This window comes from Cupressus sempervirens, chromosome 6 (genome assembly GCF_028749045.1).
Source record: "Cupressus sempervirens isolate cs-2001-9-10 chromosome 6, ASM2874904v1, whole genome shotgun sequence".
Classification (NCBI taxonomy): Eukaryota; Viridiplantae; Streptophyta; class Pinopsida; order Cupressales; family Cupressaceae; genus Cupressus; species Cupressus sempervirens.
Genome location: NC_143123.1, coordinates 503,404,126 through 503,430,428, shown reverse-complemented (window position 1 = coordinate 503,430,428; position 26,303 = coordinate 503,404,126). Strand labels below are relative to the sequence as shown.

The window sequence follows — 26,303 nt, the reverse complement described above, 5'->3', positions numbered from 1 at the left end:
ATCACATTCCATTTGGATTCAGCACAACGATCTCGCTTGATGCCAAAACTCGTAGTGTGCCTCAATTCATAGGTGCACCACAGCATAACTTTGAAACCACTAATCTTGGCATCGAATCGTCAGTGCCATTAGCTCCGGGTGGGCAGGTGAACCCTTGTGACACCCTTTTTCCAGCCATGAAGACCATCCATCGTTCGTGGTCACCCCGTACCGAGGAGTCTCTAAGGTGCTCTAAGTGTGTTTCAAGGTCGATCTTCCAAGGGTCATAACTCGGAGCTCATGAGGGCTATTGATGAACCGTCAAATGCTACAGGACGGTGATGCTGAGGCCTAAAATAACGTATCTCATTTTCAAGAGATCACATTCCGTTTGGATTCGGCACAACGATCTCCCTCGATGCCAAAGCTCATAGTGTGCCTCAGTTCATAGGTGCACCACAACGTAACTTTGAAACTGCTGATCTTGGCATCAAATTGTCAGTGCCATTAGCTCTAGGTGGGTGAGTGAACCTTAGTGACACCCTTGTTTCAACCACGAAGGCCATCCATCGTTTGCATGCACCCTGTACCGAGGAGTCTCCAAGGTGCTCTAAGTGCATTTCGAGGTCGATCTTTCGAGGGTCATAACTCGAAGCTCATGAGGGCTATTGATGAACCATTGAATGCTACAAGATGGTGATGTTGAGGCCTAAAATAACTCGAAGCTCATGAGGGCTATTGATGAACCATCCAATCAAGTCTCTTAAGTTGATATATTTTGAGGTTTTGTTGAAATTGAAAAGTTGTAGTATGAGGATAGCAACAAAGTGAAGTGCTAGTTATCAAAGATTATGAATCTATGAATGACTTGGTGGTTGAGAATAGAATCCATGGTTGAGGAGTGGAGTCGTTAACCGTGTTCAGATTATATTTGAAGCCAAGAGTTAGTTTCAAGGTTGAAGGTGGAGTTTAAAATCAGATTTGGGGTCATCTGAACCTTGTGTAGGATGTTAACAAGTGTGTTTATGTTATGATAGAACTTCAAATTATACATTGCATCCAAATTTGATAATAAAGGTTGTTAAAATGCTATTAAAAAATTATTGCATTTCAATCGAATATAAGAAACATAATCAAAATTAATGATATTCCATAAACATGAACAATACACATGATCCACGATAAATTGAACATTACTAGATACTAAATTAATATGTATATCATTGTGCACATAAATGACAAAAATATATATCAAAATACATGTATCCATAGACAAAATTTTACACAAATATATATCAAAGATCATGTATCCATAGACAAAGTACTCAAATATATATCAAAATACATAAATCCATATACAAAATGTGGCTGATCATGTCATCAGAATGTGTATAATATCAATGTTTCTGTATACAATATGGCATATGCCATCTCAAAATGTCTCATGATGCATCCTATGACAACTATACTATCCTAGGGTGCTGGTGGATGATCAAAATGTAGCCTCTTTGCTGCACTAGGTGGATCGGATGCCTCCTACATAAACAAAAAAGGAAAATCAAAAGTTAGACTACTAAATTTATATGATTCTTTATATCTAACATTGAATTACTCAAATGCATAATGATCTTTTTTGTAATGAAGATTTATACTATCAAAATTTTATAATAAATACCTCTCTCGTCGACCTCCTGCACTGGTCAAGAGTCCTCTCGTATGCCATCGGCAATGATGGTACCTTGCTGATTGTGGGTTGTATATGTTCAAATACGTTTGTCAGATCGATCTACAATTTAAACTATAACATTATAACTCATCAATGCTAAATTTATAACATATTTAATCATGAATTCAAACTACAACTTACTATTGTAAGCTTCACCTAAGGAGAGAGTGGCTGCATCATCAAATCTACATAACTCTCCCGTCAGATGTCATGTGCAATAGGAGTCTCCTATGAGATACAAAATAGTAGTTGTTAATATCACAAAAATTAGTTTTGAATTTATTTATGAAGATAAGTGATGCAGGAGCATCCCATGCTCATCAGGGAAACATTGAAGATCCAAGGCGTTACAGAGGTCATGGAGCATCTCTTGAAGTCAATTGGGCAATCCTTGCACTAATTATGGCTCATGGAAGCATAAAAAGTTATAATGTTGGACTCATATGTGGAAAAAAGTTGTAATTGGGCATGAGATAGGATTTTAGGATTTCATACTGTAGATGAGTCATTTGATAGGTTCATGTAGGTTTTCATGATCATATCTTGTCATTAGACAAGTCAAAACATTCAATAAGCCCATTAAAACCATAGTTTAATAGTTAGAAATTTGAATAGTAACAGTTATGTGTTTTTTGGAGGGAAACTCCATAATTTAAATTTTATGAAGAGTTAAAAAATGAAACTGATTGGAGGTGGTTGAGGGGGTTACTAACCATCCCTTGAAACTTATAAATTGTGATTGTACGGCCTAAAGGGTCAGATTTGTATGGACTGTCTCAAAAAATTGAATGAAAGTGCTTGGTTTTCAAGAGCAACTTGAAGAATCCTTTGTTTTGTAAGTGATTTCTGATATTTGAATGAGTGGTAATATCATCTTAGATATGTAAATGCATGGAGAATGCTGAAGGAGAAGTTCTAGAATAGAGTTTTGGGGTTTGAACAAGCAGGCCATGGTTTTTAAGCCATTTTAAGGAGGGTTTTGAAGTGTGGGTGTTTAGGAGTGTGACCAAGACCTATAATCTTGAAAATAATTTGATTTAGATCATTAATAGAGACTATGAAAAATTATTAAGTCAGATTACAAGTCTGAAGGGTACTTGCTTTGTAAAAGTGGTCTAATTAGGCCTAATTCTGAGACAAACTATCGTATTCCGTACAATCTTTCCAAAGGAGTGATATTTGATTTTTGGATATGTTATAAAACTCAAAAAAGGGTATCTGAAAAGCTAGTTTATTTTATTTTTATTTTGGAAAGTTTGGGAGAAAAATCAAGAAAATAGGGTCTGCTGATCCAAAGAAGAGAATAGCCTAGTAAAGGGCAAAACTGGTCTCTTTTGTATCTACTGAAGATTTGTGGGTTTGGAAACCTTAGAAAAATGTTGTTTGAATTTTTCAAAGGTGTGTAGAGGTGGAGGGAACACTTGGTGAATGTAAATCCAAGTTTGGAGTCTTTGGTGGCATTGTGTGCATTTGGGAATAGCATTGAAACATAGGGGTTGGGTCCATATTGTGCTTGAATTTGCAACTTTGTGGTTAGATCCTCCATCCTCTGCATCAAATGGTATCAGAGCATCAACAAGGTCTTTTGGGAGTAGATAAGTTGTAGGTTTTGTCATCATAGGAGTCTTTGTCATCCTTAGTGTGCTAGTCCCTTTGTTGAAGCCTTGGAGTGTCTAATTCCTCCTTGTGTGTCCTAGAGTTGAAAGGTACATAAGTGGTGTCTAGAGATTTCTTGGTGAGGAAAGAAAGAGAATTAGGTAGTTGGCCCTTGGGAAGGAAGAAAACTTGTTGTGAAAATGCCTCCTAAAAATCAAATGGCTAGAGAACTTGAAGAATTGAGAGAAGAGTTGGCAAGAGAGAAAAGAGAGAGGAAAGAACTTGAAGCATCTAGAGTGAGAAAAGAAAGACAAATGAGAAGAGAGAGGCCGCAGCTTATTGCAAGGATAGAATTCTTAGAAAAGGAAAGGCAAGAACCTAGAGGAGAAGAGGTTAGAGGAAGAAATCATGGAGAGAACCATGAAGAAGAAGAGGTTGGTAATGCAAGGCAAGAGCATGAGACAACAAATGATCTTGAAGAAAGGAGATTGATGAGAATCATTAAGGCAGTACAAGGTAATGGTGGGAAGAACCATATTGATTTGCCAATATACTAGGGTAAAATGGACAGTGAAGAAGTGCTAGGGTGGATAGAGGCCCTTGAGAACTACTTTGATCTTGAAGACATAGAGGCAGATAAGAAGGTAAAAGTAGCAAAAGCAAGACTGAGAGGAACAACACTCACTTGGTGGACTAGTGTTTAGAATGAGAGAGAGGAAAGGTGTTGTAGGGCACCTAACCTATGTGGTAGGGGGGAACAAGTATCTATGTTGCCGGACACCTTGCCACTCCATGAAAGCGAGGATTCAAGTAGATTAGGAAGTTGGAATAAAGGTTTGGTCCATATTTTACAAGTTGGTCTATTTTTTGTAATAAAGGAACATGTAAGGCCCATGAGCATTTTGGTGTGGTTATAAACCAGACCAAAAGGCCTTAGAATAGGGTATTTAGAGTCTAAACAGTATTAGCAAAAAGTGGTTGTTTGTTTGTTTTATGGTTGGGAATGCCTATATGGTTGTTCCAACAGTCATGTAGACCTTTATATATGTCATATGTGATCTCAATTGAAAGGGGGAGATTAGAGTGTATGATGGTTTGGAGAAAAAACAATTAAAACTTCAATTTTCTAAAAATTTACTGGTAATCGCTCGATTGTTATGCTGGTATGGATCCGTAAGGAAATTTTATGATTTCTAAGTGTATGAAATAGTTGCAAGGGTGAGTTAGAAAACTTTTGGTTTTGGTTTGACTCAAAAAGGAGTTGGGGTTTAAAAGTTATATGTATTTTAGTAGAAGGTGGTCTGAAAAACCTTGTTTCCTAGACCCTTCCACAAATGCATCCCTAACTTGCATTCCCACTAGTGGCACCCTCTGAAACTAAGGGATATGCAAGCTAGGAGAATAGGCAACATAATTCCAGAGGTTGGAGGCTTGGAGAGAAGGGTAACTATTTTTCCAAGTCAGCCCTAGGTCAAGCAAGCCCATGTGCTTGACCGATTTTTGCAAGGTAATCGGTGACAGTCATGGTTGCAGGCACTTCTGATCAGTTTGAGTGCTAGAGTTGGATGCATTGAGTGTGTTGGAGATTTCCTTTAGTGTTTTGGGTCTTGGGAACTCAACTTTCCCATTCTTCCTTGAAGCCCTAGCCTAACTTGATCAACTAGGCCTAGGTACCAAGAAGCAGTTTGGAGGGTGCTGGAGCAAGATCAGCCCAAAAGATTTTGGATTCTTAGTAGGTGCCATAAAGGGTGTTTGGACCTATGGATAAGTCCCTATGCTATTAAGGGATACTGGGAGAAAAGTGCAGAGAAGCTAATTGGAAGGCTACAAGGTTTGTAGGCCTAGAAGTGCAAAGGTGTGTTGAGAGTTTGGTGGAACCAAACAAATTGATGATTTTGGGTTGGAACAGTATGTCCATGATTGTGTCCATTTTTGGTGATAGTTGGTGAGGCTTTTGAAGTGGGATTTCCTTGTTTGGCTTGGAGGTTGAGTATACCCGGAGTGGGTAAGAGGACTTGTGAGAAGTCCTAGAATCCTAAGTTGGATTGTGACAGCCATTTATTGGCTTGTGGAAGGTAGTTGCTACAGACTCTACATCAAAAGGGGATTGAATAAGATTTTAGATTGGGAGAGAATGAAGACCATGGTGAGAAATCAATTCTTGCCATTTGATCTAGCAATCCAAATAAAGATAAGAAGGAACAATTTGAAACAGAGGGATATGGATGTCATGTCCTATATTGAGCAATTCCATATCCTATGTATTAGGGGAGAACTGGAAGATGAAGATGAGAAGGTAGCTAGATACATTAATGGCCTCAAGTACAATATTCAAGATGAAATAGGATTGAATGTACCAAGGACACTTGGAGAATGTTTTCAGTTGGCAATCCAGGCAGAGGAGAAGTTGAAAAGAAAGAATGAGAGGCAACTAAATCAGAGAGGAGGTGGAACAATGAGAGGAAGAGGTGTAAGAAGTCAGTTTGACACTTCAAACAATCAAGAAAAAGATAAAGGAAAAGAGATTACATCTGAGACAAGAGGAAGTTTCAGGGGAGTAAGACTTGGAAGTGGAAGAGGTAATAGTGTTCTCATAGGTAAATGCTTCACATGTGGAGGAGTAGGCAATCAATCCTACAAGTGCCCTATGAAAGGTGTGGATTTCAGGAAGGAGGAGAGGAGAGTCACCTTGACCCAAGGAGAAGAGGAAGAAAAGAAGTACGATAATGCAGACCCTGAACTTGAAGGAGAATCTTTGATGGTGAGAAGAGGACCACAAATGCAGCAGCAAAAGGAGACCAGAGCATCCATTTTCAGGACAAATTGCATGAGCCATGGTAATATTTTTAAGATGATAATAGACTCTAGTTCCTTTGATAATTTAGTGTCTTATGAAATGGTAAATAAACTAGGATTGAAGAAGTATCCTATTAATAGACCATATAGGGCATCTTGGGTCAGTGATACACAAAATATTGTTGTAAGGGAGCAAGCAATAGTGGATTTCTCTATAGGAGAATATAAAGATCAAGTTATATGTGATGTCATTCTAATGACATGCTGCCATGTAATCCTTGGAAGGCCTTGGCAAGCCTCAAGGAACACTATTCATTTTGGCTCATCAAATGTTTATATAGTACACAAAGATGGTGTGAAGTTTAAGCTAAATCCTTTGATTGGTCATGATGAGGAAAGAGTTATTTGTTTTGGCAAGAAAGAGTTTGTGGACTTGCAGGAGCAGAGGGAGAGTAAACATGATATGATAGATCTACCACTGAAGCCATATCTTTTGGTTATGAAGGATGAAATTGTTCAAGACAAAACTCAGAATTCTGCTTACAAGCATATAGTGACAACAAAATGAGTGAAGATAGGAATAGTATGGTGTCCTTTGGTGACGAGAGTGAACAAAGAAGTGAACATATCCATGGAGGATAAGAGACAGGCTCAACATGACCTCAGACAACAAGTTATTCAGCCTTTGTCAAGGATAAAACATGACTGTACACAATCAGCAGGCAGTAAGGTTACCATGACTCGTAACAAGGATCCAATGATTTTTGTTTCTAATGATTTGTATGCAGGTGTGCAGGGTAATACATTGTAGGTGCAAAGTTGCAAACATCCCTTTAGAAGGATGGGAGGAAAGAAGATAGTACCCCTCAACTCTTGGGGCAAGAGTTGCTTTGAAGGTGGGGTGTTTGGTGCAGGGGCACCTATTAAATCATCTAAGAGAGCCTTGGTACCAGATGAAGATAAAGGATCAAAGACATCATTGATTGTTAATTGGGATATATTAAAACCAATAATGGAATTATGTAATAAAAAATGTACTTTGAAAGACAATAGTCATAAAAGTCCTAGTAAGGACCTAAGGGCAACATGATGTAAAATGGCCAAAACAGCCATATGGGGTAGTCTTAGGATAGTTTCATACTTAGTTGCATTTAATAAATCCATATGACCAATTTTGAGTCAATGGAATAGTTTAGAAAGTTAGGGAATGCATAAAAACTATAGTTTGAAATTTGAATTTCAAATTCAAACGATCATATTAGTTTTGGAGGGAAAGTAGTAATTTGGTATTTGTTTGATTAAATAAACCTTTGTAAGAAACTTGGTCGGTGTTGGACAAGTGCATATAAGCCTATTTAAGTTGTAATGAACATATGCAAGACATGAATCATTATTGGTATGAAAAAAATCACAGAAATTTTATGGAACAACAATCATACTTTCCTCTACGTCAATAAGAAAAATAAAAAATAAATGATACTTATGCATACAATGGGGCTTTCTATGCAAATGGAAATCCCTGATGATCTAAGACATTGAATCTGTATAGGCTCATCGCCAGTAGCCACACCCTATATACAATAAAGAATGTAATTAAATGGGATTACCACAAACATTTTACGAGAATGCATCGATATTTAATCAAATAGAAAACATCTAATTACTTTTCCTTTGTCAGTGCATGCTGGCTCACCCCCCTCACTTTGTCCCCCCGAGGTAGGTGGTATCTACAAGATAAAAGAAAGATTAGCAACCATATATGCTACAATATCAAATAGAAAAAAAAATTGCGAACACAACATAATGTACCGTAGTTGTCTCAAGGCCAAATGAAATGGCCGAGAGTGTAGCATCATCTATCTGTCTGAGCTCCTCCTCGATCATCAACTAAACATGAATGAAGATCACATACATGTAAAAGTTAGTATGGCTTAAAAATTAAAATTACTCTATTATAAAAATTAACTTTAAATCACATATTTCATAACAAAAAAATGTATACACATACCGACACTGAAGGAGTCCATGCCTCTGCATTCCCCTCCTCTCTCACATTAGGGTCTGTAGCATTTGCACGTGCGTCTAGTGTATCCTTGTCTAATACAAAATGATACTCAGGAAGATCACCTATGGGACCTAGGAAAATATTCTTGCATGTAATGCAAGTGTGAGGCACACAAATGTGTGATGAGCTAGCCGATGATGAACTGGCACCAACATCATCAACACGAGGAGGCAGGACTGACCTAGCCTGAGATATCATTAGGCTACTCAGCCTATTAATGGCTTTGATGGTCTGAGAGCTAGCCTCTACCATAATATCTGGATGCTGCACTCGAGGAAGGGGGGAGATATCAGTGGGGGGGACAAAAGTGACAAGTTTCTTCCGCTGGGAAGAGGGTCTATCCTGAGGAGCTCCTAGTCCTAAGCCCATTTTGGGCTTCATGCTCCAATAGTTCACTTTAAGTTTCAACACAAATTCTCTATATAATTTTCTAAGGAAATAAAATGGTATGTCTAAATTGCCATGTGGAGGGATATCAAAGACCATCCACCAACAATCCCAAAAATTTGCACGTATGGCATCATTTGTGCACCATTTAATCGATAGTTTGGTTTTTTTTGGGTCAACTGGTATACTCGTTTCAGGTTAACGAAAAGGCTAGCCAAATCGTCTTTGGTTATGTTGAGGGCCACGACCTCATCATAATCCAAACCATCATCAAACATCCAGTGCATTTCATCATGCCAACAAAGAGCGACATTTTGTTGGTTCATAAGGGTTTTAATGTTATCCACTATGGTGTTTAACATGGATAACATAGGAACCAGTGCAGGTACATTATTATATGTTCTATTCAAACCTCTCAACTCGGTGAGATTTTCATTTATCAAATCCTCGATTCGAGGAGGGTTTTGAGGAGGTAGAGGATCATTTGGTGGACAGTTTTGTGTGGATACTGCATCGTTTGGTGGTGGGTTACGAGGAATATTATTCCCTGCTTCAATGTCATCATTCTGATCAGCCATTCCTATTGAATTGCAAAACGTAATATATATTAAAAAAAAATCTAAAATTTAACCATTTTTGTCAAAAAACCCTAGATTCAACTAAAACAAACAAAATCATCCTAAAATCTATTAAATTTAGGTTAAAAATGAGTTGGGGGGGGGAATACCTAAATATCTAATATCCAATATTGTATCTGATATCCGATTGCTAATGGTAATACTGGCCCCAAATTCGCGTGAAATGAGGGCCCGCGGGTCTGTGATTTTATTTTATCCAATGCACAGGTATCAGATATCCGATATAACATCGGATATCCGATATGGCCGGAATAACATATAATGAATATAATATATATAATATAACATATAACATATAATATATATTACATTATATTACATTTTATATATTTTTATATTATATTATATATATATTATATTAATTTACTATATATTATAATAATAAATATTATATTATATAATAATATTATTATTATATTATATTATTATAATTTATAATATATTATACTTTTTTATTATATATTATATTATAAGATATTACTTTTAATTATTATATTATATCTTATATATATATATTATATTACATTACTATATATTATAATATATTAAATATTATATTATATTATAATAATATAATATATTATTATAATATAATACATTATAATATTATTATTATATTATAATATTATACGATTATAATATAATAATAATAATATTATTATTATAATATAATAGTATGATATATTTTTTAATATGATATATTATTTAATATAATAATATTATTATTATTTAATATACTAATAATAATAATAATAATTTTAATAATATTAAATAATATATCATACTATTATATTATAATAATAATTATTATAATTATAATATTAAATAATAATAATAATAGCGGTATAATATTATTACTCTAATTATCAGATATCCCGGTCACATGTTGGATATCCGATTTAAAATCGGATATCTGATATCTGATAAGGCTTGGCCTTACCTTCTAGGTTTGGTTCCTGGATAGGTGAAAAAAAGTTAGAGCGGATTTTGAAGTGCTTTTAGGCGTCTTCAAACTCTTTTTTTTTCACATCACCACTTTTTGGCACACCATGATCCTGCACATACCCAGGAGAAGAAATTATCAACATGTTTATACCATACCATTCAACATTTCTTTTCACTAAACAAAAACTCTTTCATATTCCATTTTCACAGAGCAAGAACTTTCCATATTTCCATATTTCAGTCATTCTTCCATGTCGACAGAGTAGAGAAAACATTTCCCAAAATATTAGAAAATCTTTTCAACATAGCAAGAAATGCCCACAAATGAAATTAGTTTGAAGAAACCTTTCAAGTTTGCCACAATAAGATGGCATATGGCACCACAACTTTTCTAATAATAAATGCCACGTTCAGTTGGGTATATCAAATGCAAGTTATTTGTAAATGCCCCAAGTACATACCATTTCTTTTACACATTTTACATAGCATTGAAATGCTTTGATTATAACAAAATTTTCCACCTTGCAACTTTTGTAGTTAGACATAATTGACACCTTTGAATGTCACATTTTATTCATTTTTCCATCTTTCATATGTAGACTGTGGTATGGTCAACAATTACATGGATACTTGACTATCTCATTCTCTCCTACATGAAATGACTGGGGAGTAAGGGGGTCTCTATTCTTACTCTCCTGCAAACTCCAAACTAGTCTCCACTTTCTTTGTTTTGATTCATTCCTGATCTTTATAATTATATCCAGTAGTTACAAAACCTTTCAGCTTTCTCATAACTATTCACATTTTTAAATTTAGGTGCAAGTTGCAATTTTTTAAATTTTTTTTGCAATGATGTACTTTACATCCCTTAAATACTATCATGGACTCATAGCATATGTCAATTGGTTTCAACTTATAGACCATATGGACAACATTAGATTTTAATATAAATAATCAAATTACATAATTTGATGATGGTAACGAGCCCATGTACCACATACATAGTGGTATAATGAATAGTTTCATGACTAAGAGTTGTGGCTACAAAGAAATGACTTCAAATGTATAGATTTCCGAAAACAAATCATGGTTGTTTTGCATCTTAAACAACACATGAAATACAAGAAGCTAGGGTTTTAGTTTTTTTGTGGCTCTAAAAAATGGAAGCTCCACAAGTACATAGAGAGCTAGTGCCAAGAATGGAAATCCAAAGTTTTAGAGCTACAAAGGCATATAAATCCTCATCAAAGGTACATAGAGAAAATCTTTATGAGGGTAAAAGTACAAAGTTGTGTCACCTTTCAAACTGACATATGAAAATGATTGAATTTGAATATTTTCATCTAGAAATTGATTTTATTTAGACATATGATAAATATAAATTCATTCTAGCTAATTTATATATGCTCTCACACTTTTCCAATTGGGAATGTATATTGAATGCATGTTTTACGTTAGTCTGTGTCTAATTACTAAAGAAATAAAATTATTTTAGAAAATTGACATTTCGATAACTCTATACTCTTTTTAAAGATATATTTTTAATAACATATAAACTTGTCATTTTGTATAGCGCAAAGTGAAGAATGTTCTCATATAGATTAAATTATAGTGTTTTGATTAGACATAATATATTGTAATTAAATATTACTACAAGTACATATTTGAACATTTGAGAAGATGTCAATTTTGAGAAAGAAAAAATAGTAAATCATATGAAAAAAAAATTAAAAGCATAAGGAGAGAGTCCTCTTTTAGAATGCATATTATTATTTTTGGTTAGAATAGATTTGTTTTCAGAAATGTTGTGGGAGATGAAAACTATTGATTTCAAGTGAGTTAAAATTTGAATTGTTACAAAAGTGAAAGTATGGGTAAAAATCCAATTTTTATGTTTTATTGATTTAGTTATATATACATCATCTATACAATTTTTTGAGATCAAAAGGAAAAAGGTTTATTTCCATGTAGTTTTGTGGTGGGAACTAGACCCCGAATTTTTTGTAATTTTCAGCAACTAAAATATCAACCTTAAAAATTAGGAAAATATATGAATTCTGAAATAAATAATCATTAAAAATAATAATCCTAAACTTCATCCATTTCTACACATTTTATTACTTTACTTCGTTTTGAAATTCTAAATAATAATACCAACTTTATGTCATTAAAGTTGAACAATTATACTTTTGTTGGCCTTTTCCTTTATGAACGGGTGACACAAGTTTGTGCTTTTACCCATGAAGTCATGATGGATTGATTGCAAAATGCTAAATAATGGTTTTTCTTTCATGTATTTTATGCTAAAAGGAAGAACCCATGGTATTGATCAACCCTGCCTATTGAAATATGCAAGATTTTGTAAGCAATTAGAGTGAAAATTCTCCACAAAATAATTCTTCAAAGGAATAAAGATATGTATTAATTATTTTTCCATTTCCAAGTCAAATATTGTAAGATGCAATACAAAGGAAAAATAGAAAAAATCCTAGTAAAATAAAAGGTTCCTTTCCATATGGCTATGACCATCATAAAAATATAAAAAACTACAATTTTAGTTTGTGAGAGGGAGGAAGCCAGGAGCAGGCTCTCCTTCTTCAAAAAAAATTATCAAATCTATATAGAATACAACTAAAGGCTACATATTTTGAGTGAAATGACATAAAATCATGTGAATAGGCTGAGAATGCACCAAAAACATATCAAAGCCCAAAAATTGAACAAAAATACATAGTTATCAAAATGTTGTGGCAGTTAGGAGTGGTGAGCATCTAGAGTCCGAAAGATATTGGCAATGGTATAGTACTAGAGCATAAGTGATTGAACCACATTTCATCTACAAGGGTACATTCATTTGCGAGAAAAGAAATTGAAAAGAAATGAGATACAAGTTTTTATACACTAATAGGAGAATAGACAAAACATTCATGCATAATTCCACTATAATTCACCTATAGATGACAAGTTTCCTACCTATGCAAAGTGCCATGCTCCTATTGTTGCAGGCGTATTATGTTCTAATTTTTGGAGGATGAAAGAAAGTGGAAGCCATGATAAGAAACAGTGACTCAAAGAGAATGAGAATGTTTAATAGGAATGAAGGTTTAGGATGAACAACAACATAAATCAAGGAAGTCATCTAAGACAACATGAAATTTGATAACTATCTAAACACTAGAACCATAGATGTAGGAGCCCATCATTATAGAGAAAGACTATTGTTGAAAAGATGATGACCTCATTGACAATAAAAGTTTGAAGAGGATTTCTTGAAACACTTGAAAAATTGAGAGAGCCCCAAACCTGGGAACATTATGCTCAATAGAATCAAACAAACATAGAGTGAGATCAACCTTAACACAAGAATATGGACGCACAAGAAGACTTGCTAGCACAGTTGGGTTTACAATAGAGAACATGCCTTAGTTGCCCAACAATATCATGCAAATAAGGATAGAATTCCAAATCGAGATACCAAAATTCTAACAATATGATACAATTTAAATTTACCTATACCATGAAAATGAAAATCAAGACCAGAGGCTCGAATATTGAAAATATCAAAATTCAAAGATGGCTGAATATAAAGATAGAGAAAAAAAAGTAATAAAATATAAAATGCCACACCACAAGGTAGGTGGCAGGTAAAGAACATGCAAAATAACATGTGTAAATCGAGGTAAACAAGCATGCACAATGACGTGTGGCTTGAGTGTTTTTACTTATTGTTATTTTTTCAATTCACAAAATAAAAAGACCACTAGAAAAAGTAAGTAGGATCAATAGAAATAAAAAATCAAAATTTTCTTGAGTAAAATATTTTGTATAAGATCATAACATTATTTACACAAATTCCAAAGAATAAACTAATTATATGATAGTAACATGAAAACTGTACCCTTCTGTAGAGGCACGGACTAACAAATTGACATATTATAAGCTTTGGAATCAAATTTAAACTTAAAAACACGAAAGTCAGAAATATACTTTTTGACCATTAAATTTGTTTAATTGGAAAATAGTTGGTTTACGAGAGACCCAAAGCATCTTCCACTCCGACTTAAAGTGAAGATCCAGAACCAATGCATCATCTCTTTAAACTTGTCTAAAGCAATGTCTGCGAATAAAGTCTATATTATTGAATGGTCGGTTAGCCTCCACACATATTTTCAAAATAAATCGTTCACTTGTGGTGCCTACTTGTGGGCTGTGGTCGTATTCATTAATTTCAGCGCTATCGCCATTTGTCTGGTCAGAATTTCCGCCCGTTCCCAGAATTGCCGTTTTACATGTACACGTAAGCTCCTACAAATCGTACGACAGCCGCCCAAAACTCTTGTGCTTCATCAAGAAGCCAGTTGTCTTACGTCCATAAGCGGAACTCGATTTCCGTCTGTAACGACTCCACTACGCAACACACTTAAATAGACGGCTGTTTAAATATTTGTAAGTAGATTTCAGAGATTCAGAAACACCAACACGCGTTAATCTTCGCTTCGAAGGAATGTACAGTTGTTGTGCCGAATTTCGACAGTTGTTCACCAAAAACTCTTAATTTAACCAGGCAATTGAGCACCTGGACTTTCCTCTGTTAGCTCTTATACAAGCTTTTCTGCTGTTCTGTCATGTTGGAACCAAGAAATATGAAGAGAATGCTTTCGACTTTTCTGAAATCCGAGCCGAGCCTGCGGCTCGAAGAAAACTGTTCGTCGTCGGACGAAAGTTTTATGATGAAACGAGAGGCGGTGAGCTCTGGTTTTCTCCTGGAGTCGCCGGGAAGGTTTGCTCCGGCGTCGCCATATGCAATGTCACCGTGGAACAACGGATCCCCGTCGCCGGAGGCTCTCTCTCCATGGCAATCGCCGTTCATAAGCCCTCTACTGGACGGGCGGTCATTTGGATGCATTGCTACCATGGTCCGACAAGACGGCCATGTTTACGCCCTTGCTATTTCTTCCGGCGGCCTGCTCTACACGGGGTCCGAGAGCCAAAATATCCGCATATGGAAGCAGCCGGATTTGTACGAGAACGCTGGATGTTTGAGATCCTCAACGGGGTCCGTGAAAGCTATTGTGACCGTTGGCGACAGAGTTTTCAGCGCTCACAGCGACCACAAGATCCGTATTTGGAGAAGGGGGAAAAGAATGGGGACGCTTCCCACGGTAAAGGATCAGCTTCAGAATTCTGTTAATCCGAACAATTTCGTTCATGTTCGTCGTCATCATAAGGCTCTGTGGATCAAGCACGTTGATGTTATTTCTTCGCTGGCTGTGAATGAGGAACAGGGCGTGTTGTATTCCGGTTCGTGGGATAAGACTGTGAAGGTATGGAGAATGTCTGACTGGAAATGTGTTGAGTCGATTCAGGCTCACCATGACTCCGTCAACTGTCTGGCCGTCGGCTCCGGCGGGTTGCTCTTTACCGGTTCGGCGGATTGTATGGTTAAAGTATGGAGAAGGTTTAAGGGCAAGCATATTCTTATACAGACTCTCGATCTTCAGCTGTTTGCTGTAAACGGGATCGCCGTGAGTCCAGATGGAGGGATTTTGTACGCCGGTTCTGCTGATGGGATTGTCAATTACTGTGAGAGAGAGAAGAATTCGAGCTTTTTCCGACATGGTGGGTCGCTTGCAGGGCACAGATTTGCAGTTCTGTGCGTTGCGACGGTTTCGAATCTTGTAATGAGCGGTTCGGCGGATAAGAGTTTGCGGGTGTGGAGAAGGGATGCGGGTAATCTGCATACGTGCTTGGCGGTGCTGGAGGGCCATGGCGGACCCGTCAAATCCATCGTAGCTACCTTCGATGCTTTGAGCGGTTTTGCTTGTGTTTTCAGCGGAAGTCTGGACCGTTCGGTGAAAGTGTGGAGGATTCAGTGTGACAATGTTGGTCCTCAGAAATCAAATCCCGTGTTGTCGCCCGCTTGGGTTCTGCAGAAGTTGGGACACTAAGAGCCTCTCGTAATTGATGGGTTCTTTAGCATTTGTGATAAAAAGTGCTCCTCAAAATCATGGATTTATGAAAATGAAAGAAATCGACTCTGGAAAAGTTTGAGGATTTCAGCCATTGAATGACAGGTTCATGGAAAAGTGCTTTGGGACGGGTAGTCGACATCTGAAATGCGTACCGGTCCACTAATCGCAAGCACGTAAACGATGATTTGTTGGTATGAATTTTCCTTATCTGGTAGCTGTACTTTCCGTGAAAACAACGTCCACAAGCATATATATTACAGAAAAAAAGGACCAGATTATATTATATTTTGGGTGATTTTAATGGAGTGAATTGATGGTTTACTTCATATAGATTTTTGAATCATGATGGTTCTACTTCTTATAGATATGAATTCTTCGTACACTCAATTATTTAAAAACAACGTATCAGATGTTTACTTAGCTGAGTTGTTTGTGTAAAAAGTCCACCTGTATCGCCGGGGAATGAGAGGAGATAACTGGTCGGAAATCTCGTGGAGGTTCTCGCCATGAATTATCGGCTACAGAGAACATTGGACATTCTTTGCAAAACCACCTGTCAGAGACCGGGAAATGTATCCGTTTGCATCTGTTTGGCGACCAACTTTGTTACGTATGCTGCGTATAGTCAAAAAGTTGAGAATCTACCAAGTGTTTGGTTTCTTGCAATATTAAAAAGTTTCATGTATATATTATAAATTAATTGTATGAAGACTTCTTTTCACACCGGATTGGTGTTTTACAAGCAATGGGAATCCTCTCCCGCCCTGGACATTTGATTGGGCGAAAGCGATGTGTTTGTACAAGACAACGTGTGATCTTTGTTCGTCCATTATTATTTAGTAATTTGAAATGGGTGCATATAACCTAGGTTGAAATTTCTTTTGTTATAGCATGTGTGAATTAATGATTACTTAGTCTACCAATTTCATTCGGGTTAATGATCTTCATTTTAATTTTACTATGACAAGGTCTTGTACTTCAAAAATAAAACACAATTTCAAATAAGATTTATTTTAAAAGTTTGCTTCATAATATAATTTAATAATGATGTAATTGATAAAATGTGTCATTTGAATTTATCAATTTAAAAAGTATGAATTAACTTGTTAGACAAAGTTCTTGTGTCTGTACAAGGAAATGTCAAAATTAAGACTATTAATTAGAACAACATGATCAGGTTCCCTTATTCTCCTACAAAGGACCACACCCCTTTCATTATAAGATGATGCAGCAATCCCATCCAGACTTTCATGATAAAGTGTATGAATGGTGGGGTATTAAGGTGGAAGGAACAACCATATTTATGATGAAAAAGAAACTGGAATGGAGCAAATATTCCTTTGGTAATATCTTCAAACAAAAGGATGCACTACTACAAGCCAAACTATTTAAAGACAATTTCTTGAGACAATAATCTATTATTTTCTCGAAGTTTTCTTTTAATTTACGTTTTATTTATCAAAAAAAAATCTTTTTTAATTTTTCATCTCTAAACAAATAATTATAAGTTAGTGAAAAAAAAGGTTGAAGCAGGAAAGTATATGCCCCCAAATAGGAGCGTTAAGGTAAAATCATTCCAAGAAGGGAGCGGAAAAGTAAAATCATCACATGCAAGAATATGGCCATGGAGGGTTTCAAAAATATTTGTCCAAAACCTATGAAAGTAATCAAACATCCATCCCATAAGCCAATCTGTGCAAACATAGGTACAAATAGACATGTAGGAATGAATGTATATACTGATCTTAAGAAGGAAACTAACCATTGTGTGGAAAGGGATCCATTTTATATGTTGTGAAATGGAAATATCACTGGAGGCAACTATAATATGGATAGGAAATATGAACACTCAAACTATACTTAGCCTCACCTGGGAGCCCCCTTTCTTAAGGCTAAAATGGCTTGACTGCATCACCAATTTAAGTCGTTCTAGGTCCTTGTCAATAGAAGAAAGATCATCAACACAGAGACCATTCGATGGAAATACAACCTTATCAAAATACCTTTTGGATAAAAAATTCCTATAATAATATATGTAGATTTTTTTATTTTAGTTTTCATTATTATGATGAGATAGATAATATCAAATAGATATAATGGTGAACATTTTTCTTTCTTATATGGCAAAAAAAAGCAAGGGCAATGGATTAGGCAAAGAAAAATCTCAACCATGATAGCATTAGATTCATAACTTTATTTGATGTGGAGGATGCAAATCACACCTAGACAACAAATCACACCTAGGCAACCTTAAATGGAAGGAGAGTTGGGTTTAAGAGATTGAAGACCAAAGTTCTATATTTGAGTTGTGGTGTGAATACCATGGTTCCTTACAACATTCCTACTCAAATATAGACCCAACAACATGTAGTAGGTAAATCTACAACTTCTCCTTGGTCTAATATTTTTATTAATGTATTTAGTTATTTTTAGAGTCTAGGGTTTTCTTATGTTGGATCTTATCAATTATAGTATGTTATTTTAATATTATCCTTTCATATGCTATGATTAATTTTTGTCCTATACTCATATAGCTTCACCTACAATAATGCCACTATATTGTATCCCTTATAGTAGAAGAATGCCTAGTATAAGAATGCCTAGTATTCTTGGGTATTGTTTTAATATTTGTAAATCTCCAAACAAAATATAGATCTCTTGTTTGATTTTCTCCTCTAATTTATGTAATTTTAATATTTTAAAATCCAAGAAGTACTTCTAGTTTTCTTCATGAGCTAGAATTCTTTAATTTTGTATAAGAAACCTTTGTTCCACTTGATCCAAAAAATGAATTTCACACAAGAAAACATATATTTGTTACATAGCTAAAACTCTAATACCAAATGTGGAAGTTCAAACAACAACAACCAAACAAAATTTAATTATAAAAATAATATACAGAGATGCTACAATAAAATGATAGATTTTATGCTCCAAAATAGATCATCCTCTTTTTGAAAATAGAGCTCTTATTTCTATTCTTGTATGTCATTGTTATCATTAATTTTTTTTTATGACAATTGTTTGCAATTCTACAGGAAAATCCCAATGTGTCTATAGATGTAATGTTTGGTTCTTTGTTTCATGTTGTATGATTACTTTTAGCTCTCTTAAAGTCAATAAAATTTACTATTTTTTTCAATGTTCTCACAAGGTAAATGGAATATCATTTTAATGAGGAAGGATGGTCCAACTGTCATAAATGGAGGAGAGAAGGGTCTTTTGGTAATACTTTCCAAAGAGTTTCTTTCTTTGTATAATTTAATTTTTCCTATCCTTTAACATGAATTAAATGTTAATTAGTTTATTATATATTAGTAATTGACATGACTCATGATAGTATTCATCTATGGGAGAAATGCACATTATATATAGAAACCAATATCTCTATTCTTATTTTTCAACTAGGTAAGGTTTAGTTTGATGATTTTCATGAGGTGTAATTTAGTTCAATCATTTTCTTCATCTATAGATGCATTTGGACATATACATTTTAATAAATCAAGCTCCCTAAACATTCACAAGATTCTAAACATATTGTTTTTGTAGTGTCCAAACTCAACTAGATCTTTCTATTTTACACTTTACTTACTAATTGCAACCATATTTAAAGTTAAACAACATAATACTTTCTGGCAAAAATATTTGACTTTGACACTAGCTAAAATTGATGCTACCAATTATTTTGGTGCAAAGGGATTGTAAGGTTTATATTGGTGCCTATTTTATTCTTACAATGAGGTTCTCACGAAATTCATTTGTTAGGAATACTTTTTGTCCTGGCTAATAGTTTTATCTACTACAATAAAAACTTATTAGAGAATATTTGATATGTAAATCTTTAAGTAGAATACGATTCTCTTGTTTGAGTTTTTGCTATCATTGACCTTATTAATGACAACTTCATTTTTTCTAAAATGGTAGGTGTACATCTAATTTTTTGATAGCTTGGAATAATAATCTAACCTTTATAAAGTACAGTCTGACTTCACCAGCATATTCTCAAAGTAGTATGAGATATTCCCCATTGAGTCCATATAGTCCAACATCACCAAATTTAGGTAAGATTATCAATATAATGCTTATGTGTGTTGCTTTGTCATGACAATGAGATTTGTACGTGATTTTTTTTATATTTATTAATCTTTAAAGGCTTTTTTGATAGTCCTAATTCATCATCTTATTTACCAACATTTCCTTCATTTTCTTAAGCTTGTTCTACTTAGAGTCCTACAAGGTAATGCGATATTTCTCATTTTCTTAGTTCTTTGAATTGTTGATATATGGTACTACAAATTTCATTTTACTAGAGATATTGTTTCTCATTTCTTGAACATGGTTGATCATGAAAGTTATTTTCTCATTTCAATAGAAATAATTAATACTCTCTAGAAATTTTTCTATTGATGCATGAAATGCTGATAGCTATTTATGGATTTCTATCATATAGAAATTATTAAACTTACTGAAACTAAATTTGGGCCTATAGCTAGATTTGAAAGTCTTGATTGGCTTAATAAACTTAAAAAATGTTTAAATTCCTCAATAGTGACATGGAAATTGGTGGTGAAAATTTATTAGGTTTGAAAGGCTTGGATTTGGGCTTTGTCATGGGGTTTTTACCCGTCGAAACCACCCATTATCATGACAAGAGAACTTCCCCTTTATTCCACTGATAGCAATGAGAGGTGTTTCCCCTTGAGCTTTCTAATGACTTTACCCCTAAAACCCTATCAGGGGCACTTCCCTTCAATCCCATCAACATCTCCACTATCAAATTGTCAGTAGTTATTGGGATCACTCATCAAATAATGAACTTGATTGGGATATAAATTTTGATTGTGATGACTTAGGCATTATAATTTTCCAAAATCTCTTCAAATGAGGCAACATTGACATTATAAACTCATTTTTTGGACCTCTACGATATTAATCAAACTCAATGTTGACCTATATAAGATGGAAATCAATAATATGCTTTACAAATTTACTAATATATGTGAATTTGAAGAATAATATTATAGATTTTAAATATTTATGTATTTTAATGTTTTTTCCCAAATCCTTAAAATTTGGGTCTACTGATTTGTTGCCAAGTTTGAATTTTTCAACCATGCTATGAAATATCTATTTTTTCTCTTGGCAAGATCAATTTGCACATCTAGAAGGTGTTCTATGATATGCAATTCGATCTCTGAGAATCAAATATACTAATGGACTGCAATATCTTCTAGAAGCTTCATAATCTAATCTCCCATTCCTTAGGCATTTAGTGGCATTAGAGTCAAAGTATAAATGTGTAATTGTTCATATATATGAATACTCAATAACTAAAAGACCATGTAACTTTTAACCTTCATCCTTGTAGTCAACAATATTGGCCTTATTCTAATTGTGTTTGAATTGTTTCATTATATTTTAAGTTAGGCTGATATGTGTTCCTTTTATTGAGGAACACTAAGTGAAATAAGTAAATTTGATTGATGGTGGAGATTAGGACTGTCGACATGAATACATGATTATGAACTACAATCCTATCATTTTGTAACATGAAAATGATTATGATGTATGGAAAATATCTATTGGTTGTTCTTTGTTCTAATTACTAAATACACTAAAGGAAAATCTTTAATTTGATTTTATATCGACTGGCTTGTCTTGTTACCATCAGTTTATATATTTCTATAATTTTTTGGAAGGGCTTCAATCTTTAATTTTAAATCATCTCCATAGCTACAAGTCATTAATCTATAAACTGAGGGCCTCACACTTTTTCACATATTGAGGTGAATGTGTTGGAGATGCCCTCATAGCCATGATTTTTACTGCTCACAACAAATTCTCTATTGTGGTAGTGTTGGAAATATAGATGGAGTAACTAAGGTGGGTGGGGGGGGGAGGGTGGTGAATCAGTTACCACAAAAACAAATCCACAGAACCCTTAGATGTCTTATAAAACTAGTTGTTGCTATCACTCGGTAGCCACACAGAAAAATGTTGTAACTCAGTAGATGTTTTGTAAGTTAACTTATTACTAATCTTTAAGCATTCACAAATATTTAACATGCATGCATAAAATAAATAACATGAACACAAGAGACACTAGATTTAATGTGGAAATCCAATATGGGAAAAACCACCAAGTAACTAGCTACCAATTTTTACTCTTTTGAAGTGAGCCCTGTTAGGAGCTAACCCTGTTAAAGGTTACAAAACACATTGTTAGGTGTGACCTTGTTAAAGGATTTAATCACCCTGCTAGGAGTGGCCTTGCTAGAGGACTTTAGAAAAATTCAATAGAACTATCCACCTTGTTAGAGGATTTACAAAATGGCTGTTAAACCAACTCTGTTAAGAGATTTAGGAAATCATTGCTACAATGATGAGAAAGTAATAATGAAGTGACCTGAATGAGATGCAACTAAACTTTGTTCATACAGATCTCTATTCTGCTTTACTAGATCCTCTTTGATCAAATAAATGTTTGCTGCTCCTTAAGGATATCTGATCCTTCTTCAAAATTTGCTCACACTTTCCTCTACACAATCAATACACTTGCATGCTTGCTCATTCATCCATACTTTTGAATTCACAACTTGACCTTTTATTTATACCTTACAAATTATCAAGTCAGCTCATTTACAAGTTACAATTACCAATAATCATTACATCAATCAGCTCCATTCATTACATGAAATACTTAAACTTTATTTCCCAAAATAATGAAATCCTTCATTGGCCGACCCTGCTCGGTAGACATTGCTCTAGAAATGATTCTAGTTTTAACCAACTGAAGCTCGGTGAATACTAAAAACTCTACAAAATCTTTTGGAGATCGAGTTAACTCAGTAAACACTAACTTTCCTTCACTAACCTTGTGAGCTTGATAGAGACTAACTTCTGCCATAGAAACTTTTGATGCTCGAGTGAGCTCAATAGAAACTATTCCCATAGAGTAACTTCCAAGAACACTTGGTGGACTCTGTAATTTTCTTTGCTGTCCAACTAAGCTTAGTAGATATTGAGAATTGCCTTGTTGACCAATTGAGCTTGGTAGACACTTGTTCAATAACTGAAATGACATTTGTGGAACATCAAAGACAACACACAATTGAACAATTGTATCCAACAATCTCTCTTTGGAATTGATGGCAACACAACGTGTCATAGTAGATAAAATTTAAAAACAAGTCTTTATCTGATAGAACATTTCTCCCTCTTAGATTTTAAGTCATAAACTTCTCAAATATAGTAATCTCCCTCTATGAAGAAATTACATAGCTTCTTTTCAAACAATAAACTCTCCACAAAAAAATTCAAATTTTAAAAATATGATAGTACACTCTCCCTCTTTGACAGCATATGCCAAAGACAACACAAGCCAAATGAGTAACAATGTACCTTGAGTACTGATTCATATGCAATGTTTTCATGACTATGCTACATCAACTAAAAAGATCTTCAACTTGGTTCCTGTTGATGCATCACTAAAACCTAATTTTAGTGAGCTTCAGATAGGGGAATAACCCCTAGCTTGCCTCTTAAATACAAGAATGCATCCTTAGGTAATGGCTTGGTGAATATGTCAGCAATTTGTTCTTTTGTATGGACATATTCCAATCCGATCTCCTTATCCTACACCAATTCTCTAACAAAGTGATGTTTTATTGCAATGTGCTTGGTTTTGGAATGAATTACTAGATTCTTGGATATATTTATTGCACTTGTATTGTCACAAAACATAACAACTGGTTCTTTGATCTCAACCTTCATGCCTTTCAATAACTATTTGAACCAAACAATATTAGAACAGTTCACTGCTACTGTAGATTGAGATGTACAATTTTTCTTTTTAGTTGTCCAAGAAACCAACCTCTTTCCAAGAAAGAATGCTCCTTTACTTGCACTCTTTCTATCATCAATGTTTCCTACCCAATTAGCATTAGTAAACACTTTCAAATCTAGATTACCTCCAAATTTGTACCATAATCCATAATCTTCAGTGCCTTTCAAGTATCTCATGATCCTTTTGATTGCCATCATGTAATTTTCTCTTGGTTTTGCTGAAAATCTTGCTACAATACCTACTGCAAGAGCAATATTAGGCCTTGTATGAACTACATACTGCAACTTTCCAATCATTGATCTATATAAGGTATGATCTACCTCTTTTGATTCATCATCCTTGGTAAGCTTTAGTCTAGTACATATGGGAGTTCCAATTGGTTTACAATCTTCCATACCAAATTTCTTGAGTATTTCCTTGATGTATTTTGACTGAGTAATGTAGATACCATTCTTGCTCTATTGAATTTGAAGACCAAAAAAGAATTTAATCTCACCAAACATAGACATTTCAAATTCCCTGTTCATTTTCTCTAAAAAATCTTTGCATAAATCATCATTTCCTATAAAAAAGTATCATCCACAAATATTTCTACCAAAACAATCTTGTTATCTGGTCCTTCCTTGATATACAAGCTACTATTATCATTAGTTCTTTGAAAACCAATCTGAATAAGATAGTTATGCAATCTCTCATACCATGCTGTAGGTGCTTGTTTTAAACCATAGAATGCTTTGTGTAACTTGTAGACCATGTCCTTCTTGCCTGGATCAACAAAAACTTCAGGCTATTCAATGTAGACTTCTTCATTCAACATACCATTGAGAAATGCAGATTTGACATCCATTTGATATACCTTAAATCCTTTGTATGTAGCATATGAAAGTAAGGTCCTGACACCTTCCAATCTTGCAACAAGAGCAACAATCTCTCCATAATCTATTCCTTCTTATTAAGAGTAGCCTCTACATTTTAGTCTAGCCTTGTTTCTTGTTACCTTGCCATCTTCATTCAACTTATTTCTGAATACCCATTTAGTTCCAATCACATTTTTATTTTTAGGCCTAGGTACAAGAGTCCAAGTTTTGTTCTTCTCTATTTTCTCTATCTCTTCATTCATAGCCTCAATCCAATTTTCATTTTCTAAAGCATCTTTGACATTTCTAAGCTCAAAAACAACAAGTAAACACGTACCTTTTAGTTTACTTCTTTCCATAGTACCTTCAAATTTTTCTCCAATAATCCGATCTAGTGCATGATGTCTCCTGACATATTTGGCTAATACAAGTTCCTTGCCTTTTGACTGAGTTTCACTATCTTCATTTTGAGTTTCAATTTTAGGTTTTGGCTGTTCTGACTATTGCTTAGGTCCTTTAGACTTGATAGGCATTGGGTTGATAGCATCTAAATGTGACTCGAGTTCCTGCAACTCAGTGACTGAAGACTTGAGAGTAGAAGTTTCTTGATTGACAGATGTATTCAGCATTATTTCAAGTTCAATGAAAATAAATCTCCTATAATCTTCTAGTTCCTTTTTTCTTTCTTCTTCAGTCCTTTCTAAAAACTCATCAACTTTCACATGTGCACTTACATTGGGTATATAGCCATACCATAACTCATAGGGGGTCTTGAATGAGTCCTTCTTCAGTTGTACTCAGTTCAAGGTATGAACTACAGTGTTGATAGCTTCCTTCCAGTGTTTGATAGGAATGTTCTTTTCAATCATTAGTATTCTTGCATATTCCATGATAGATCTATTCCTCCTTTCAACTATTCCATTCTACTTGGGAGTTCTGGGTGCTGATACATGTCTTTTGATTCCCCTTTCAATGCAAAAGTTATTGAATTCATGGGAGATGAATTCACCACCTCTTCCCGACCTCAAGCATTTCAGTCTTTTCCCTATTTCCTTCTCTACTCTGGCCAAATACCATTTGAACTTTTCAAATGCTTCTGATTTCTCTCTCAGATACATGATCATCATCATTGTAGAGTAATCATCAACAAAAAGAATGAAGAACTTTTCTCCAATATAGCTCTCTATTCTAATAAGTCCACACAAATTAGTATGCACAATTTCCAAAATTTCTTTAGAATAATAATTTTTACTTTTAAAGCTAGTCTTTCCCATCTTACCAATCTGACAATTCTTGCATAGACCAACCTCAAGTTTCTTTATACTAGGAATGCCTCTTACTTTCTTGAATTTTCTTATTTTCACCATGTTATCAAAATTCGCATGACATAACCTTTTGTGCCATAACCAACTTTCTTCAACTTGAGCAATAAAACATGAGCATTCACTAAATTCAAGATAGAATAAGTTACCTTTTATTTGTATGCCTGATCCAAT

The 26,303-nt window shown here is 34.5% G+C and overlaps 1 protein-coding gene across 1 annotated transcript; it reads left to right on the top strand.

Annotated features, from left to right (window-relative positions):
- The first annotated feature begins 14,598 nt into the window (after positions 1-14,598).
- Positions 14,599-16,894, top strand: LOC149553230 (protein JINGUBANG-like). Its single transcript, XM_089789864.1, has one exon. The coding sequence runs from the start codon at positions 14,758-14,760 to the stop codon at positions 16,078-16,080; it is 1,323 nt and encodes a 440-aa protein (XP_089645990.1). The 5' UTR covers positions 14,599-14,757; the 3' UTR covers positions 16,081-16,894.
- Positions 16,895-26,303: the final 9,409 nt, after the last annotated feature.

Coding starts and splice junctions, on each gene's coding strand:
- LOC149553230 (XM_089789864.1), top strand. CDS start 14,758: ATGTTGGAACCAAGAAATATGAAGAGAATGCTTTCGACTTTTCTGAAA.